Source organism: Eimeria tenella, genomic scaffold, assembly GCF_000499545.2.
Source record: "Eimeria tenella Houghton genomic scaffold, Eth_scaff11, whole genome shotgun sequence".
In the NCBI taxonomy this organism is placed as follows: domain Eukaryota; phylum Apicomplexa; class Conoidasida; order Eucoccidiorida; family Eimeriidae; genus Eimeria; species Eimeria tenella.
The window spans coordinates 214,354-231,985 of NW_013541474.1; the positions used below are offsets into that span (position 1 = coordinate 214,354).

At 47.9% G+C, this 17,632-nt stretch overlaps 3 protein-coding genes across 3 annotated transcripts; 1 reads left to right on the top strand and 2 right to left on the bottom strand.

The window, feature by feature from the left end:
* Positions 1 to 9,715: 9,715 nt before the first annotated feature.
* ETH_00030835 (intraflagellar transport particle protein, putative) lies at positions 9,716 to 13,595 on the bottom strand (the record flags this gene model as incomplete). Its single annotated transcript, XM_013372855.1, has 6 exons — positions 9,716 to 10,004; positions 10,722 to 10,876; positions 11,108 to 11,201; positions 12,503 to 12,737; positions 12,983 to 13,303; positions 13,541 to 13,595. 6 exons carry the CDS (start codon positions 13,593 to 13,595, stop codon positions 9,716 to 9,718), a joined length of 1,149 nt encoding a protein of 382 aa, XP_013228309.1.
* A 1,770-nt stretch (positions 13,596 to 15,365) lies between these two features.
* Positions 15,366 to 15,587, top strand: ETH_00030840 (uncharacterized protein; the record flags this gene model as incomplete). Its single annotated transcript, XM_013372856.1, has 1 exon — positions 15,366 to 15,587. The coding sequence occupies one exon, from the start codon at positions 15,366 to 15,368 to the stop codon at positions 15,585 to 15,587; it is 222 nt and encodes a 73-aa protein (XP_013228310.1).
* A 115-nt stretch (positions 15,588 to 15,702) lies between these two features.
* Positions 15,703 to 16,640, bottom strand: ETH_00030845 (uncharacterized protein; the record flags this gene model as incomplete). The annotated part of the gene is made up of 2 exons (XM_013372857.1): positions 15,703 to 16,028; positions 16,178 to 16,640. 2 exons carry the CDS (start codon positions 16,638 to 16,640, stop codon positions 15,703 to 15,705), a joined length of 789 nt encoding a protein of 262 aa, XP_013228311.1.
* Between the last annotated feature and the right edge of the window lie 992 nt (positions 16,641 to 17,632).

Genomic DNA, 17,632 nt, shown 5'->3' on the forward strand with positions numbered 1-17,632 from the left:
GGAAACTGGACACACTAATCATCCCGTAATAGGGATCACTAGAAAATGCCATTTGTCGGAAGAACTGTTTTGTTTTGTGGAAAGCGTTGCAGGTTCGGCAAGAGACAACGACTCGGCAAAGCACTCAACTGCCCCACGTTCACGAAATCCCTTTAATTTGGCTTTCGCGCCATCCTCTCCTATCCAGTAAATCCTAGTCTGCGTGAGCATCAAGGCGATAGTCTTATTCATCCCATTTCTTTGGCCTAAATGTGGATAAAGGATCACTTACAGTGAGTCATTGGAACCTAGAACACGTATATCTCACAGCTGGAAAAAAGTACAGCACGTGCCGATGTGGCCGTTGTTAAGAAACCTATTGGCGTACCACTCTATCTGTTGTGACCCTCACGAGGGTCGCGCGGATGGTCGGGTTTTCGCGGCGTTTCGTCATCCTTGTCACAGGGCGCCGCCAATAAAAGTCTTTTCATGAATGAATTCCGATGAAGCGACCGGTCTTGTTCTCTGGCTGTATTTCAGGTGTTTTCAGAAGCTGCAATGCCACGATAACACCTCTTATATTGTCATTTTTCGTATCCTCTGCCCGGCGCTCTGTTCAGCGTAGAACGGAGTTCAAGTGCTGTGACAGCATTATTCCAGCCTTTCTTCTTGTCAGCTAATTACAGTTGTTCCCTGCTTTACTATTGCCTCCACATTCAGAACAGTTTGCCTGGTGACGAGTACCTTTGCCACCCATATTCACATATGTCACCAGCGCTCTGCTCAGTTTTACCTTTTGATTTTTTCTGTGGCTAACAGGTACATCGCTAATTCCGCTGGGGAATGTACAACGATGCTCGCCTACGTACCGCTACCTGATGCGCCTTGATTGCCCACTGTACTACTTCGTTTAAGATCTATTTTGTGCTAGCTAGAATGCAATGCTGGAAATATGCCACCAGGCTCTTCGGCCGACTGTCTAGTATGCCCTCAGAAAATGAAAGAGCCTCCTCACCAGAAAGCGAAGCTACACTCGCACGTGAGGGAGAACCGATTCACCTGGACAAACGGCCACGAACAATCCCTAGGACAGCTTTGTCCGTATGATCAGGATTGCTTTCCTGCTGCGTTGTCTCCGGAGATATGTGACCAACTGAATGCCCAGCATTGAGGTTTTGTTGCGTCGATCCTCTACAGGGCTCATAGTGGAGTCATCATCAGTGTCAAAATTAACCGCCCACCATTTATTCAGCACTAGCCAAGCCACAAAAGCAAACACATCCCAACATAGGTCTGTCTGATTTCCACAGCTCTAGATCTACAATCAGGTGGCAGTAGCTCAATTGAATATTCTGTTCTGCATGTTGCGGTTCCCGCTGTCGCACTTTCGGCGAAACTGAAATACCGGAGCAACACATTTCAGCGCAGACGGGCCATAGCTGCTGTACTTCTTTCGGTAGTGGATTACATATCCTGGTGACAGTTCTTCGCTATAGGCATTATTTACGGGAAGATAGCACATTGCCTTGAAACCGCTACACTTAGATTATGCCTTCAACGGGCCTACATCAGATTCATTCCAGAAGCGCCCTGTGTAAATTGTCGCCGGAGGAAGAGAAGAGACAAGTTCGACCGCACGGTACCGTGTTCGTATCCTTCAGTGATGGTGATAGCTCATTTAGTGAGAGTCTACTGTGAGAGGTGCGCTTGAGTGGACCTTACATGGTGGAGTCTACTCTCTTGTTTGTTGCAGATAGAAGAAAGATTTTATGAATATTCATTTGAAGGCGTCTGGAACCCTGGATGAATGCAAACAGATTCTTTGCAATTAGGTCTACGCGTTTGCAACTTTGCACTTCAACAAGTGGGAAAGGCTATGATGTTTAATGAACTTAAATGAACTAATATGGTATTGTCGCTGGGCTATCTAACGTGGTGGCGTGATTATGGTTGTCTAGGAGACTTCCAAATGAACTGGTCCTGAGATGGTCAATCTTCAGTGTTAAGAGTGTTATTTCGCACTTTGACGCTGCACCTATCACAACGCCACTGCCTGCCTTTCCTGGCATTGTTCATAGGCGCTTGCTGAATCGGCCTCAGTTAAAGATTCGCCAGGTTTTGCGTACGTGCTCATGTGCACTCGTACAGCATGAATAGAAAGGCCAGTTCGTTACCAGCTCCTAGTCGGTGAAACCAGATGCATTCCAGCGGTGAATGCGTCACGCATCGTGATTATACACAAAATTGAGAAAAATAGCTCAGCAGATTCTATCTACGGACTACTGCGCCTTTTGAACGCGCGACAGAGTATGTCATTCGAACCTTACATCATTGCCTCTGGTCACTACATGGGTCGCTGTTTCCGGCTGCTCAGACTATGATTCGCACGGCGTTTGCCGCTGGTGTCCTTGTTTTCAAGCGGGTCACTTTGTGTTAGTGTATCTTTTGTAGAAGGAATTTGCCTCGCACACGCTGCGAATCCTCTGGCATTGCGAAAATGTCCCCTCCGTAGCTACGTGAGGTTCACGAATCTCTGCGGGCTTAACGCATTTTTGCCAACTTTTCGGTCCGTTGCATTTAGATATGATGGCCGATACACATAAAAGGAGGGCATCTGATGTTTGAACTCTGGTATGACGGCTACAAGCATTTGGGCTTCGTCCCATAGTGCTCGCAACGCATCGTAACCGGCACTACGCAGAGTCCAAAGAATAGCGTGTAAACGTCTCGCAGACTTTAGAGCTGACTAGATGCGTAGATATTTCATTAATGCGTCCCAAAGCATGTAAATAAACCACTAAGCACTTACAACCTCACGTTTTATCACATTCTGTAAGCTACGATGGACCACTGTATACGGAAAACGGAAGCACGTCAGATGTAGGGTCGTTTGGTGTGTTCTACGCCCATATACTAGGTTCGACTGCGCCGGTCGTCATGCTGGTAGACTGTTCTGTTTTATAGGAGGATATACGTCCCATGAGCTTCATCTGATCTTCAGCCCTTTGTAACAAAACTATATTGGCAGTCATAAGCTGGCTTTTAGCCTACAATGCAGGATAGGCTTTGCCCGGATGAAAGCGCACTCAAGGCCAACCAGATTTTTATTTGCTTTTGGAACACAAGGCACAGCCTGTCCTATGCTAATGATGCTTGTTGGATAAACTACAACAGACTCTGCCGCAAGTTACCCGCGCGTTTGTTGACTGGTGCACCGCGCTACAAAAGTTTGGCATCCAGGTGGCGTATTCACCATTGATGACGCAGCGATTCTGAAAGTTTGCTTTTGCTGCTAATACGGTGTGCTGTGTACTTTCAACGCCTACCTAGACTTACTGAGTGCTGTAGTGCAGGGCGCGTGAGCTGCCTGGTCCTGACGGTTAGCCCTACAGGAAGAGCGCGTAGACTTATGCTGAGATAAGTTACTAACGAGTCTCTATACTGCCGAAACTGTTTTCGTCTGTCTTGCTAGTAATGCAATTTCCTAGAGCGAAAGTCAGACGGTACAAGCACGTAAATGTGAGGCGTTTTAAACGAACGCAAGACACTTGCTCGTCTCACATTTATTCACATCACGCGCTACGGTGTGAAACTCTGATGGTAAAAGCTCACATATATTTGGTACTGTAAGCTCCAGGAAATTGCGTGAGCTTTTACCATCAGAGTTTCACACCGTAGCGCGTGATGTGAATAAATGTGAGACCAGCAAGTGTCTTGCGTTCGTCCAAAATGCCTCACATTTACGTGCTTGTACCGTCTGACTTTCGCCCAGTTATCCCGTAGTGTTTACATGCACAGGAATAGCATATATATTGCATTCATGCAAACGACCAGACACATCCCCCCCCGTCAGCAGCATCTGCCGCAGCATTTAGAACATAGGTATGCGAAGATCCCCGCCGTGTGGCTGCTGTTCCCTATGGGCGAAGGAAGCGCGACGGGGCAGCCATATACAGGCTCTGCAAAGTAGTGCTGTGAATCAACCACAGGATGGTCCCCGTTCCAGGTGGAGGGGCTCACAAGGTGCATTTCAGCCTGTGCCCCAGTCAGCCTTTGAGAACGAACCGCCCCTACAAAAAGAACCTGGAAAATCTGTCGCCTCGCTCAGAGGTATGTCACGCTCCCCTCAAGCTCTTGTTACATACCTTGACAACTATATTGTGGGACAAACACAAGCAAAAAGGGCGGTGGAAGTCGCGTTGCGTCAGCGCTGGAGGCGGCGGCAGGTGGGTACCTCGTTTGTCCCCAGCCATGGTGGAGCTCCAACGAATGAAATGCCACACGGAAATGGCAACAATACTTTTTCACAGTGGAGACTTTTGTTAAACTTCAGAAGGGCGGGCGTGCTCTTCTGACGGAGGTAATCATGCGGGCGGCATCTGATGAGATAGCAGTAAGGAAAAAAAGCAACCTTTTTCTGGTTAACGTGCGTTGGTCACAAATGGCAACCATAGATTGTGACTGCTTTGCACGAAAAAATTAGTCGAGCACAAGATTCAGAATGCAAATGTCTATCCATGCATTTGACTAGTACATGTCTGATATCGTATATAGTGAATCACAGGACGTACGGGCTTCCATAAGGAGAACAAGAATGTAGAAATCGAATCAGTCCCTTCTTCGCATCTCATGGTACCTGTAGCACCAAGACTTTTCATACACCTAACTGCTTCACAGTATACATAAAATAGATTTGCAACGTTGTCTGGGTCGATGCCGCTTTCGACCTTTCAAACTGTAGGTTCGGAATGTCACGCGAAATAGAGCCCCTTCATAGAGCAAAAACAGGAACAAGAGCAAGTCCTGGACTCAGTTTTTCGTCATAGTCAAATATTAAAGCAACTCTACAGTACACAGCAAACCTTCAAGGTGCCTTGTCACGCCAACTACCATGCTTTAAAAGGGAATCTATCATAAAGCCACTCGGGGTAAAAGGCGTTATCCAGTGTTGCTGGCAGATCTTTCTGCTTCGTACTTACACAAATTGTTAGCGGACACTGAAACACATTTCTAACGTGACCCGGGATTCAGCTATGAAGTCATACGTTTACAGAAGCGTTGTTTGCCTATACTCAGATGAAGCGCAACTGCAGTGCAACAAATTGCAGCGAATCGTTTACTTGCGTTTTGTGCACGCGAAATTGGCTCGCTAGTCCCAGTGTGCTGGTTCATGAAGCAATGCTAGGGAAATGATGGACTGCCCCAGTGCATCTGTAGAAAGCCGCATCATTGCAACAATACGCAGGCACCTAGTACAGAAGAATGAAGTTTCTAGTGTTCTGAAATCGCCCTTATTCGCAAATATTCCACGTATCAGTATGATACTTTAGCTCCTGATCATGAGCAGAACGGGGCTGCCCGTTAGATGCTGCCACTGGCTAAGGTAACCGAATGTCAAATGCATCCTGCATGCACAATGGACCATGCCAACGGTATGTACATGCTCTGAGTAGTTCACTACATATCTGTCAGGCTAATTTTTTGTTTTCAAGTTATGTTAAATTGCTTGTATGGGATAGTGCACACTTATCTGGGTTATCGGGAAAAGAGCACAGGAGTGTAAGGGCGCATCATTGCACCCTTTTAGTCTGGGGCAGCTCGACGGCTCGTGCGAAACCGTGGGAGATCGGAGCTCACTATAGCCCAGGCTTGTGAAAATTTGACATTTTCTAAGAATTAATAATGATTCTAGAAGGCCCTCCTGCGCCAACGCTGGTAGGCTTCCGTTTTGGCGCTCCACACTGTAGAAAGAAACGCATATTCCTCTCCACCCGCTAGCAGAAAAACCACACATGTCGGGGAGCCGTCAGGTGTTGGAGCAGGAGGGTCTTCTAGAGTCACTTTCAATTATCAGAAAATGCCAGAGCAGTTATATGCATCTAGCTCTGCGTTCGGCTGCCATTCCCAACAGGTGCGCTACGGACCGTGCGTTGAAATCTCTCCAGATTCTGCAGAAGCTGCCGCTCTTTTGTCAGAGAGCAGCAACGAAGAAACTAGAGATACAAAAGCTCTTATAGAGCAAATAAAGAGAGAGGCACAAGGATCAAGAGTACCTGTTGAAGCGGTACTCGATGCATTGTTTCCCCCTCTTGTTTGGAGGGAAGGAGACCGCTTATTCGTTCAGGCATGTCTGCATATACACGCTTTGTTGAGCATAATTGTAGAGTTTGCTCGCTGACTTCCCTGCTAGCTTTAATGAGCGGACTGGCAGCAAGGGTGCGCAGGATGAACCAAGGGATGAACCAAGTGTTGTCTTTTGTTATGGATTATTCTGCGCGTTGTACGCATTTGTCTATGCTGGGGATGCAACATTTGTCAGCATGTAAGCACAGCGGCTGCAGATCGAGTGGATGTGTTGAAGACACGTGAAGAGCTAGATATACAGCTTTTGGAAAGACGAGCATCGGAAACTGGCGTGTGTGCATGCCGGTATGATGCTGTACTTCAGTGTTTCGGTAGGCACAGGTTGTGCATTTTATATGACCAGCTATTCTATGTGTCAACGCGAAAGGTCACAGTAGACTGCGTGCAGAACTCGCTTTCTAAGAAACGTTAAGAATTTTCATGTTTGGCGCGGTAGGCATCTCGCGGGCACTAAGCAAAAAGCTGCCTAATTCAGTGTTCGATGCTAAAGTGTGCAAGTATGTGTTCGCTACAGACGAGCTCATTCGACAAATCGCAATCCTTTGTCCTGAACGGGCACTACTTCTGCTGAGGTGCGCTTCAGAATTAATTGTAAAGCTTCACCGGTAGCTGCAGTACGCTACGGCGTTTCTAGCTGGTCGTTTATTTCATTCTGTATTGCGCAGAGTCAAGGATGAAATTAAACTTACCATATCTGCCTTGGAAGTCCTTTGTAAAAGCTCCATCAATTTTTCTGCTCTTAAACAAATACAAAGCGACGGAATCAAGTCGGCTGCCACCCAGGAGCAGGCATGGCTTTGCACGCCAAGCTGGTAGCGCAGAAAATGAGTTACACTGGCTAGAGAAAGGTCACATAAGGTTGCCTTCTTCTGATGGCAGTCTTGTGAGGAAAAATTGTTGAGGTATCAAAAGGAGGTGGATGTGCTCTTTTGCAGCTGGAGGAGCTGCGAGAGAAAAATGAGGAACTGAAGGCAACCTTGGCAATAACGAAAAACAAGATTGAGACATCAAAGGCGTATGCTGTGACACAGTGCTCACATAAACTTTTCGACAGAGACGCGCCCCAGCACTTTAGTGACCATCCGGTTGAGACAAACGATCGCCTGTTCACCATCATGCTGAGATCTTCGGTAGAACTAGTGGAGACAACGACTACTGAGAGAAAATTTGAAACAAATAGCAACACGAAGGGTTTCGTGATTTTTCATGTTAGTTTGATCAAAACCTTGATGTTCTGTCAAGCTCGAAACGCATCAAATAGGCACCGGGACTCTGATACGTTTTGGTCCCCATTAGTTCACGTCGGCACTTTTTAATCCTCTTTTCCGCTACTTGCGGTGTTTGTTTTGCAGTCAAATGACGGAAGAGTATAATGCAGCTGTCAAGCAGCATGCCAACGAAGTGGGTTGTACAAATGCCTGTAAATGCATGCAAGCGATAGCCAGTGGCCTCAGGAACAGAAGTGTCGTGATCTAGGCATCCAACTCTAAAGTGCGGCTTGCACTGTTTTAATGCGGTTTTCTTACAGATTGAGATGATGCGACAACAACTCGCTATTCTTGAGACTATCTTTATCAACACGCACAACGCGCGGGGCAAGGTTACCACGACTAGCCAGGGACCTAACCAGGCAACCTCTTAACTACGCAAAATGACGTTACTTTTATCATACTTTATCGTCTCTGCTGCTGCTCTGTACTGCCATTCCTTGAATGAATCGCCATTTTCTACTGTCAGAAAAACCTCTGGCTCTTACTTATTCTAGTTGTGCCGAGGGCTCAGTCGCATTTGTCCAATTGATTAACGGCCAGAATGCGGCAGCTGTCAGCAATAAATCCAATTTTGAGTGCACCTACTGAAGCTTAGGAGACTTTTATAAGTTTAGGAGTTCTCCTGCAGCAACTGCTGCTTAGCAATTTTCCAGGCCTCTGTTTTCCAGTATACAACATGACTTGGCAGCATGAAAGGGTTGAGGACTGGGTAAAGTGGTACTAACCACCAACTCAAAGAAGACATATAGCGTAAGCGCTAGATCTGCTCGGTCTCATGATTCTACGGGCTACTGCACGCACGCAGATAACCAACTTACGTAGCGGAGACAATAGAGTCTGGCTTCTCACTGTTCCATATGAATTAAGGAGTTGGGAAAATTTGTTAATCATAATACAGAGTATAAGATCATTAATCAAATATACTGAAGAGAGAATTACACTGAGCTGTGAAGACTCATCACTCTTTCCTACACCACTCTTGTTCCGTTTTATCGAGACCGAAACCCTATATGCCAACTCTTTTCGTAACTTTAGTAAAGTGGCAATGAGGGCAGCTAGTTTCGTTCAGACCTCCATTTGGAACAGCCCTCATACTGGACTCTGTCAATGTCGGGAAGCCGCCATGTAAATCAAGGGAATGTGTTGTATGGGTTCTTCATCGTAATATTGCTCAGCATGGTTTCTTCAAACTGCAAGAGGTGAGGTGGCACCCGTTCCATTTATGTGCTTTACTGTCTGCATCCTCTACGCAAATGCCGTAGCACTCAGGCTTCAGAATTACGGCTAGAACACACGTTAAGAAGGAGGTTGTAGCCAATTGCCAACTTGCTGTAGTGTCCGTACACAGATAGCCAACAGCGTCTGCGGCATTAGCCAGCCCCACAGACCCTGATCCGATCCAGTGGGCTGGGCAGGTGGCAGGTGGGGGCTCATATATATTGTGTTCCAAGATAACCAACAGCGCAATATGAAGCAACTAAGTACAAGTATAAAGAGCAATACACAGTTAGATCCTAAACCATGACGTCGCCCACTCAGGTCAGTTACGTGCAACTGCAGTTGCCTCTGTTGTTTACTGACCCTTCTGACAATCCTGCGCTTGCCTTTTCACAGTTAACCTGCCGTCAAGCGTTAGGGAATTTGCGCCCTCAGGCGTCTATACAGTAGCTGATCGTAAAAGTAAGATTCTGGCAGAAGCTGCAAGTGCTGTAACCGTGAAAGGAAAATGTTTCCAAAACAATTCGAGGAGAACGTGCCCCCTTCACTTTCCCAATGTTCCACCGTGTCGGTGATTTATGAACGAATTTTTCAGACTTGTATAGACACTGGCTTTTAAAGTGTGGCTCAAATCCATTTGCATAAGCTGGACCTTATCATAGGCCCGAAATTCGGCAGAAGGCTAGTAGAGCTTTCTGTGCGCCGGCTGTTGTCACCATGAGGTTCATAGACCTTAAGAGGAACTTTTCGTGCTGTTTTGTCTATGTTTGTCTCCCGGTGCCCACAGCGGCATCCATTCTCATGAGCTTTACACTCACCTGCCTCACTAGAGTTCCCATCATTTCCCGGCAAATTCGAGTCACATATAAAACAGTTTTAAAAACTGCAAGGTGGATAATGTCCAGAGATGAATTGCCATTGGATGTTCAGGCCGACTACGGAAACGTATTTGCGGCAGCACCAAATTATGTCCGAATCTTCAGACCTTTTGATTCTTACTATGGGGCCTTTAATTTCGCAGCTCATAGCTCGCCCACTGCTTCAGCGGCTCCAGCGACTGAGGAGCTCTCAATTAAGGCTTTCATAGTCTTAATTCTTTGCTGTCAGAGCGACCCGTCTTTGAGCATTCCGAGCTTCGCCTTAGTCTTGTTTAGCTCTCTAGTTACGTTGACATCCTCAGGGTTCAGTGTGTGCAATTCTTCATAGAGTCTCAAGGCATCTGGCAGGAGCCCTGCCTTGCGCATGCAGTAGGCTTGTAGCTGTTTCCATTTTAGTTCTTCCGGTCGAAGCAAAGAAGACAAAGAGAAATAGTCAATCGCTTCAGTGTACGATCCCTCGCGCAGCAAATACACACCTAGCCAGCTGGTAGTCCCAAGGTCCCAAGGACGTAGCCTGACGAAGCCAAATTGTAAAGTCCAAGACGGCAGCCCTCAATTCTAAATTGCAGCTTTTAAATCTCTTTGGCTATGCTCCTTTCTTACGCTAAGGAATTCACAAATTGTACCGGTAGTCACTGCTACTCTCACCTAAGGCCCATCATGTTGAATTCATGACTTTGTGTAAAACTTAGTGTGTTTGACCATTAGTTACATTACATGTCACTACGCCCTTGCGTGTCAACACACTAAATCGAGGCTGCTCAGAGTCCAGCCTTTGCGTGCATACGCCCATTCACGGCAGTTCAGAGCCTGCCATTTTGTATCGCTGAGAGTGCTGTCACTTGACTGGCGATCTGGGCAGGGCCTTTTCGAATGGCTTTTTACCCCTGACAGCCCCTTTATGCCACAGCCATTGTTGTCAAGAGCTTCGTGTTTCATATTAAAGCCTTTTCAAAGGCTATGGCCTTAATTTTTACGGCTTACTTTTTAAACTCTACGCAGCTACTGACGTGGCACAAGGCCTCTTGCTTAATCTCTCTGGGATTTTTGAGGTTCGGGCTAGAGACTAGGGCTAAACGCTTTGTGTTTGCTACAGCAGGACTCTCTATAGGGCGGCCGGGCTTTCGCCTAGTTCTGTGGCCCTCATACAGTGTCCAAAGCCTAGAGCCTAGAGTTTAGGGTTTAGTGTTTAGAGTTTAGGGTTTAAGATGTGGTGCCTGGATAAACGTACCCATAGGCCTCTCTGTAGTGGCCTAGGGCCTCTTGGCGCATGTTCAAGCTCTCGCTGAGCCGCCCCATTTCTCTCCATACTTTTGCGTCTTGGGGTCGCAGAGACGGCGAGGCAAGCAGCGCCAGAGCCTCTAGCGCTGAGTGCAGCTGCCCTTGCTTTGGGCCGCAGAAGCACAGCATGTGGGCAGCAGCCAGTAGATACAGTTTTGGGCACTCTGCGCAGCTAATTGCCTAAATTGGCATTCCTACAGCTCCTGCCAATTCCAGGGAGCTGCGGGCATTATAAGGCCGAGAGAAGAAGACCCAAAGATTCACTTCGAGCTGGTCTGGTTTGCAGGGAGTTAAAAGGGCTTAGGGTTAAGGGTTTAGGGCATAGAATTTGGGTACCTGCTCGTATATTTTGGCGAGGAGGAAAAGAGCCTCAGCGTGGGCAGGAAAGAGCGACCGCAGCCGCAGCAAGGCAGAAACCGCTTCTTCCTTCCTAATCAAATAAGGAAGAATAAACAAATAAAAAGAAAGAAATATATATACATATAAATGCTTATGTGTATGCGTATATATATGTATATTTCTGTACATTATTGCCAATATATATAGTAGTATATGAAGTATATGAGGGCTACATTTGTGCATCTTCATACATTTATGAACCTTTGTCGCTGCCTTTATAGTTCTACTCATGTCTTCTACATCTCTGTTTACAAATATTTGTTGTTTTTGTTAAATAAATCTTAGTACACCTCAGAGTCTAGTGGCCGCAACAAACAAATGAGGCTAAAGCTTCAAGAATGAACTTTAAGCATTGTCGCTGAACAATAGCAGGTCATTAAACCTTAAATCCTATACCTTAAACCCTTAACCCTATGGTGAATCTTTCAAATGGTCAGCAGAAACAGCAGAACAAAAAGCTACGAGTACTGCAACGACGAACTGTCCATACACTGCATTTTGCCCTCCCCGCTTTCTAAAATGTCTCTGCTGCTACTGCTGACGCCGCTGCTGCTGCTGCTACCTGTCCAGTTTATGACAAGCAACAGCAAGATTAAACAAAGCTTCCTGGCATCTGTTGTCTCGCTCAAATGCTTTTTCAAAACTCGCTTTTGCTGCTGCGGCTTCCCCGCGCTGCAACAACACGCAACCTTTGTTCACTAGCGCCTTAGCGCTGCTCCTGCAGCAGCAGCAGCAGCATCACAGAACTCAAGAGCGCAGCAGCAGAATGACCATCAGCAGCAGTAGTGGGAGCATGATCGCCAAAGCAGGAGCAAGAATAGCTGCAGCAACAGCAGCAGCAGCAGCAGCACCAACAATCATGCTTCACGCGAGCACATGGGAAAACAAGGTTGCAAATAGAAATCGCGTTTGTCGCAGCCTAAATTCGGATAAGCAGATAATAAGGCAGCACAAAAACTGATATGACAAAGAAAGCAAATTAAATAGTAAACAAACAAAAGATGTGGATTAAGTAAGGAGAAAAAGTGCAGGCAAATACAACTAAGAAGCGATTCAAAGATGGACACAGCGACATGCGACCTAGACCAGTGGGGAAGACCTAGAATCAGCAGCAGTAGCGGGAACTGCTGCTGATTCTGGGTCTGATTTGCTGATTTGAGTGTAGCTGCTGCTGAAGCTAATGCTAATCTGCTATAGCGGCTGTTACTTTGCTGCTGGTGCCGCGGTGGCAGCAAAAAGCAGCAGCTGCACCTGCTACACTTGCTTTTGCTGCTGCGTGTCCTGCTGCTGCTGTTATTACTGCTGCTGGTGCTGGTGGTGGTGCTGCTTTACCTGTCAGCAGCAAGCGCCATGTCTGCGTAGACGTCCGCTTGCTGCAGGTCCCCCTCGAGTACGAAAATGAAAGACAAATTAATTGCTGCTTTCAGCAGCGAAACTCTGCTGCTGCTGCTGCTGCTGCCTTTACTGTTACATGCTTTGTAGGCAGCAATTGCTGCTTCTTCTCTACCCTCCCGCAGCCATCCCATGGCCCTCTCGAGTTCCACTTCGCCGGCCAAGTTTTCGAGGCCTAGAGAACAAATGGGAAAAAATTATCTACAAAGTGATGATAAGTATAATAATTAACTAATTAATTGATATTTGTTGAATAAATTAGTAAATTAACTGACTAATTCGACACTAAGCTGCTCGTCGAATAAATACGCAAATGGTAAGAAATTAATTATCAGCCATTTGCTTAATAGATTAATTAATTAATCTATTATTCATAATAACAATACATTATATTTTTATTTATTTATTATTGCTGCTGACCGTATTGCCTCAGGGCGTTTATAACCTGCTGGTATATTTCGCCTTTTTGCCTCGGCGAGAAATAAACTAATAAACGCATAGCAGCTAGAATGCACTCGTCTTCATCCAAAAATGAAGTCTCTGCTTTCGTTGCTGCTGCCGCTGCTGCTGCTGTTTCTGCTGCTGTTGTGACGGCAGAGCAGGCAGCACCACCAAAGGAGTCCGCAGCAGCACCTGGAGCTGCAGGAGCATCAGCAGCAGGAGGCGCTGCTGCTGCTGTTAGTACTGGTTCTTCATCTTCTAGAGCAGAGATATCCACACAACCCTTGAGGTCCTCTGACTCTGTAAAACACCTAAACCCTAGACCCTAAACCCTAAATCCTAAGCCCTAAACCCTAAACCCTAAATTCTAAACTATAGAGCTTGCTAAAGGGTTTAGAGACAGCAGGAGCAGCAGCCTTGAGCAAATGCTGCGCAGCAGACGCTACAGGCTGGGTAGCAGCAGCAACAGCAGCACGAACGCTGCAGCAGCAGCCACCTAAAGCAGCAAGCAGCTGAGCTGCTGAATGGATTTAATACCTCTTTTTATTTTCTCCTGCTTCAGCAGTAAAAGAGAAACAAAGAAATGCTGCATCCGTTCCGAGTCGCCCAAAGCCGCCCAGCAAAGAAACAAATTGAAGGACACCAGCAGCGAGGAAGCAGACAGTGGGGCCAGCTGCAGCAGCAGCAGTGGCAGCAGCGGCAGCAGCAGCGGCGGCAGCTGCAGCGGCGAACAACCCTCTACATGATTAGTTGCCTTCAGAATTGTCGAAACAGGCAATAGTTTTTTCTATTTTCCTGTGTGCCACGTTTGATCAGTCTATTTATTAGCCAGTACCCAGTGGTTAGCTACCCAGCTAGCTAAGCGGCTAGCCGGCTAGGTGGCTAGCTCGCGGACTGTGTGTCTACCTCTTTAGCCACCTAACTCCACAACTCGCTAATTTGCTCGCCAGCTAGCTGGCTAGCTAGCTAGCTAGCTAGCTAGCTAGCCCGATAACGAGCCCGACAGGTAGCTGTGGTTAGCTAGCTAGCTAACAAGGTCCCTAACTAGCGAGTTGGCTAGCTAGCTAGATGGCTAGCTAGCCAGCGATTCAGCCAGCTAGCGCATGCTTTCTCTGAACTTCTGCAGCTAGGTGGCCAGCTAGCTGGCCAACTAGCTGGTAAAGTCTTGGAGAAAACATGAGCAAATTGGCAGCAAAGATTTACCTCGAGGGATTTCTCATTTGCCTCTGCTGCTTCTGAAAAACGACCGAGGCAGAAGTAGCAGCTGCCTATACACCCCAGCAACCTCGCGCGCAGGTGTTTGTAGCCCTGCAAGGCGAAGCATACTTAATGAAATTTAACTTATATAATTCTTTTTGCTTTTCTAATCCGGTAGAATTCCTTTTCAGGACTTGTTTGCTGCTGCTGCGTCCAGAGTTCAGTTACAGTTGTGTGCTTGCACGACCAGCAGCAGCGGCAAATGCAGCAGCAGCACCAAACGCGGTAGCAGTAGCAAACGCGGCAGCAGCAGCAACAAACGTGGCAGCCGCAGCAATAGCACTGTCAGAAGCAGCAGCGGCAGTAGCAACAGCAGCAGCAGCAATGGCACCAGTAGAAACAGCAGGAGAAGTTGGAGTTGAAGCCCAAACCCAGTACCGTTATCAGCAGCAGCAGCACCCCCAGAAGTAAGCAGCAGCAGCAGCAACGCCGGTACCAGCACCACAACACTCCCCGGCCTCAGCAGCAGCAGCAAACGCAGCAGCAGCAGCAGCAGCAAACCTGGTTGCTGTTGCTGACTGGAACATTATCAAGAGCAGACTTGAAGGCTTTGAGAGCCTCAGAGGGTTTTTGCTGCTTCAGCAGCAAGGAGCCCACATTTGATCGCAGCCTGAAAGCAGCAGAAAGGACTACAAACAATTAATGAATAGATAAAGATAAATTTAATAATAAAAATAATAAATGGTGATCAAATAATTTCGCCTTTCCGCTTACAAACGAACGAGAAACAACGTACGATAAAATTGGGGACAAGGAACATTTAGAAAACAGCAAAAACAAAAAAATAAAAAGTTAAAAGTAAGTACTTTGTCTCATTCGTAGCAACTTGATTCTCAGTGAAAAAAGGAGAAACAAGTTAGAAATACATCAACTTATTTTAAATAATTAATTACAAATTAAGAATTAAAGTTTAATGGACGAGTTCTTTCAGTGGATAGACAGCAAAAATAGTAAAATTAATCAATACTAAGTTGCAAAGAAGTAAAGACTAGTGCATAATGAATCGAAGAAAAGAAAACAACTCCAAAAGAAATAAAAAAGAAATATTTACAACTTCCGAGTTTCAGGGAGCCTCGAGTCGCTGATGAGTTTACTGTAAAGGTCAATGGCTTCGTTAGTGCGCCCCGCAGCCTGCAGCAGCAGCGGCAGCGGCAAAAGCAGCAGCAGCAGCAGTTGTAGCAATACAACTGGCATGAAGCGGACGCAGCAGCAGCAGCAGAGGCAGAGAGGCTGCAACAACACATTGCAGCAGAAGCAACAGTACCACGAGCAGCAGCAGAAGAAGCAGGATCACGGGCAGCAGCAGAAGCAGCAGAAGCAGCAATAGCCGCAGTACAAACAGCAACAAAGGAGGCAGCAAAAACACCAGAAAAATGAGCAGCAAAAGCAACAGCAAGAACAGAAGCGGCTCAAGCAGGAGACGCAGCAGCAAAAGCAGGAAGCTAAGCAGCACCGGTCACCTCGAGCTGCTGCGCAAGATGAACCGTTGCTGCGAGCTCAAGCGACAGTGCATTCGCTTCGATAACTCCTGCTTCTCCTGCTGCTGCAGCAGCAGCAGCAGCAGACGCTGCTGCCGCAGCACCTGCTGCTGCCGTTGCTGCCTGCACTGCAGCAGCACTGTCTTCGCTCTCGTTCAGTGAAACAGAGCGCAGGAAGCAAGCCCAAGCCTCTCGATATGCAGCAGCTGCAGCTGCAGCAGGAGAAGTAGTGGCAGCAACAGCAGCAGAAACAGCGACAGCAGCAGCAGGATTAGGACGAACGTTGCTGCCTGTCGTTGCACTCATCACCCTGTGTTAGTTTTCCCTGTGCTAGTTGCTCACTAGATATAATATAAGCTCTGCTGCTGCTGCTGCTGCTGTTGCTGCTGCTCCTGTTGCTGCTGCCATTGCTGCTAGTGCTGCCGCTGCCGTTGCTCACCTTCAGCTAGGGCGTCTTCTGCTCTTTGCTCGTCTGCTGCTTGGATTGCCAGAAGGGAGTTGCTGCTGCTTCGGTAGCTGTTTGCTGCGGATTGCAGAAACCCAGGGCCTGCTGCTGCTGCTGCGGCTGCCCTCGAGCCCGCTGCTGCTGGTGTTCCTATTACTGCTGCCGCTGCTCTGTCGCCTAGCCCCGCTGCTGCTGCTGACCTAGAGAAGGCGCTTAAGGGCCTCAAAAGGTCAAATGGCCCTCGGGAGGCAGCAGCAGCTGCTGGAGAAGTAGCAGCAGCAGGTTCTGCTGCGGCAGCAGCAGTGCGAACCGAGTTCAGACGCGGAAGAGACTGCAACTGCACGCTCATCTCAGCAGCAGCAACAGGCTCCAGGCTGCTGCTGCTGCTGTTGCTGCTCCTGCTATCCACGAGTTCAGCGTCAGCAGCAGCAGCAGCAGCAGCAGGGCTGCGCCGCATGGGCGGAGGGGCAGCAAGAAAGGGCAGCACTGAGAAACACCAACAGCGCGAACAAGCGTGAGACCCGCAGCTGCAGCAGCAGCAGCAGCAGTGGCTGCAGCAGCTTCAGCAGCGGCTGAAGCAGCTGCAGTAGCCGCTGCGGCAGCTGCAGCAGCAACCTGAGGACCAGCTTCGCTGCTCAGGGTGTCTGACTGCAGCAGCACGAAGAGCTGCAGAAGCAGCCAGAGCGTCAGAAGGAGCAACAGCAGCAATGGCAGTAACAGCTAATGCAACAGCAACAACAGCAGTCACAGCAGCAATAGCAGCAGCAGCAACAGTGGCCCTGTGTGGGTTATCTTCTTGCCTCTGCTTCTCACCCACTATTTGCCCCGTGACGCTAAACACTAAACCCTAAACCCTAAACGCTGAACCCTGCGTCCTAAATGTGTGTACATTTGTGACAGTAAGAAGCTCTACTATAAGCTGCGTTTCGATTGGAAGTCTTGAGCGCTAGAGGATAGTATTGGTTCTGGAGCTGCAGCAGCAGCAGCAGCAGCAGCAGCAAGCAGGAGCGAACAGCAGCAGCAGCAGCAGCAGCAGCAGCAGCAGCAAGCAGGAGCGAACAGCAACAGCGGCAGCAGCAGCAGCAGCAAGCAGGAGCGAACAGCAGCAGCAGCAGCAGCAGCAAGCAGGAGCGAACAGCAGCACCAGCAGCAACAACAGCAGCAGCAGCAGCAACAGCATCAGCAGCAGCAACACCAGCTGCCCATTAGCAGACGCCCACTTCCATCAATGGCGTCTCTCCTTTCGTCGCTACAGCCCTACAGCAGTGGCAGCTGCAGCTACTGCAGCTGGCGCAGCAGCAGCAGCAGCGGCAGAAGCAGGCCTCAGATAGCTCACTTTGCTGCTGCACTTTATTCTCTCTCTTGACTGCAGCGTCTCTTTATTACTTCTTCTCCTTTGCCTTCATCAGCTGCTGCTGCTGCAGTGCGCAGTGCTGTTGGTGCTGCAGT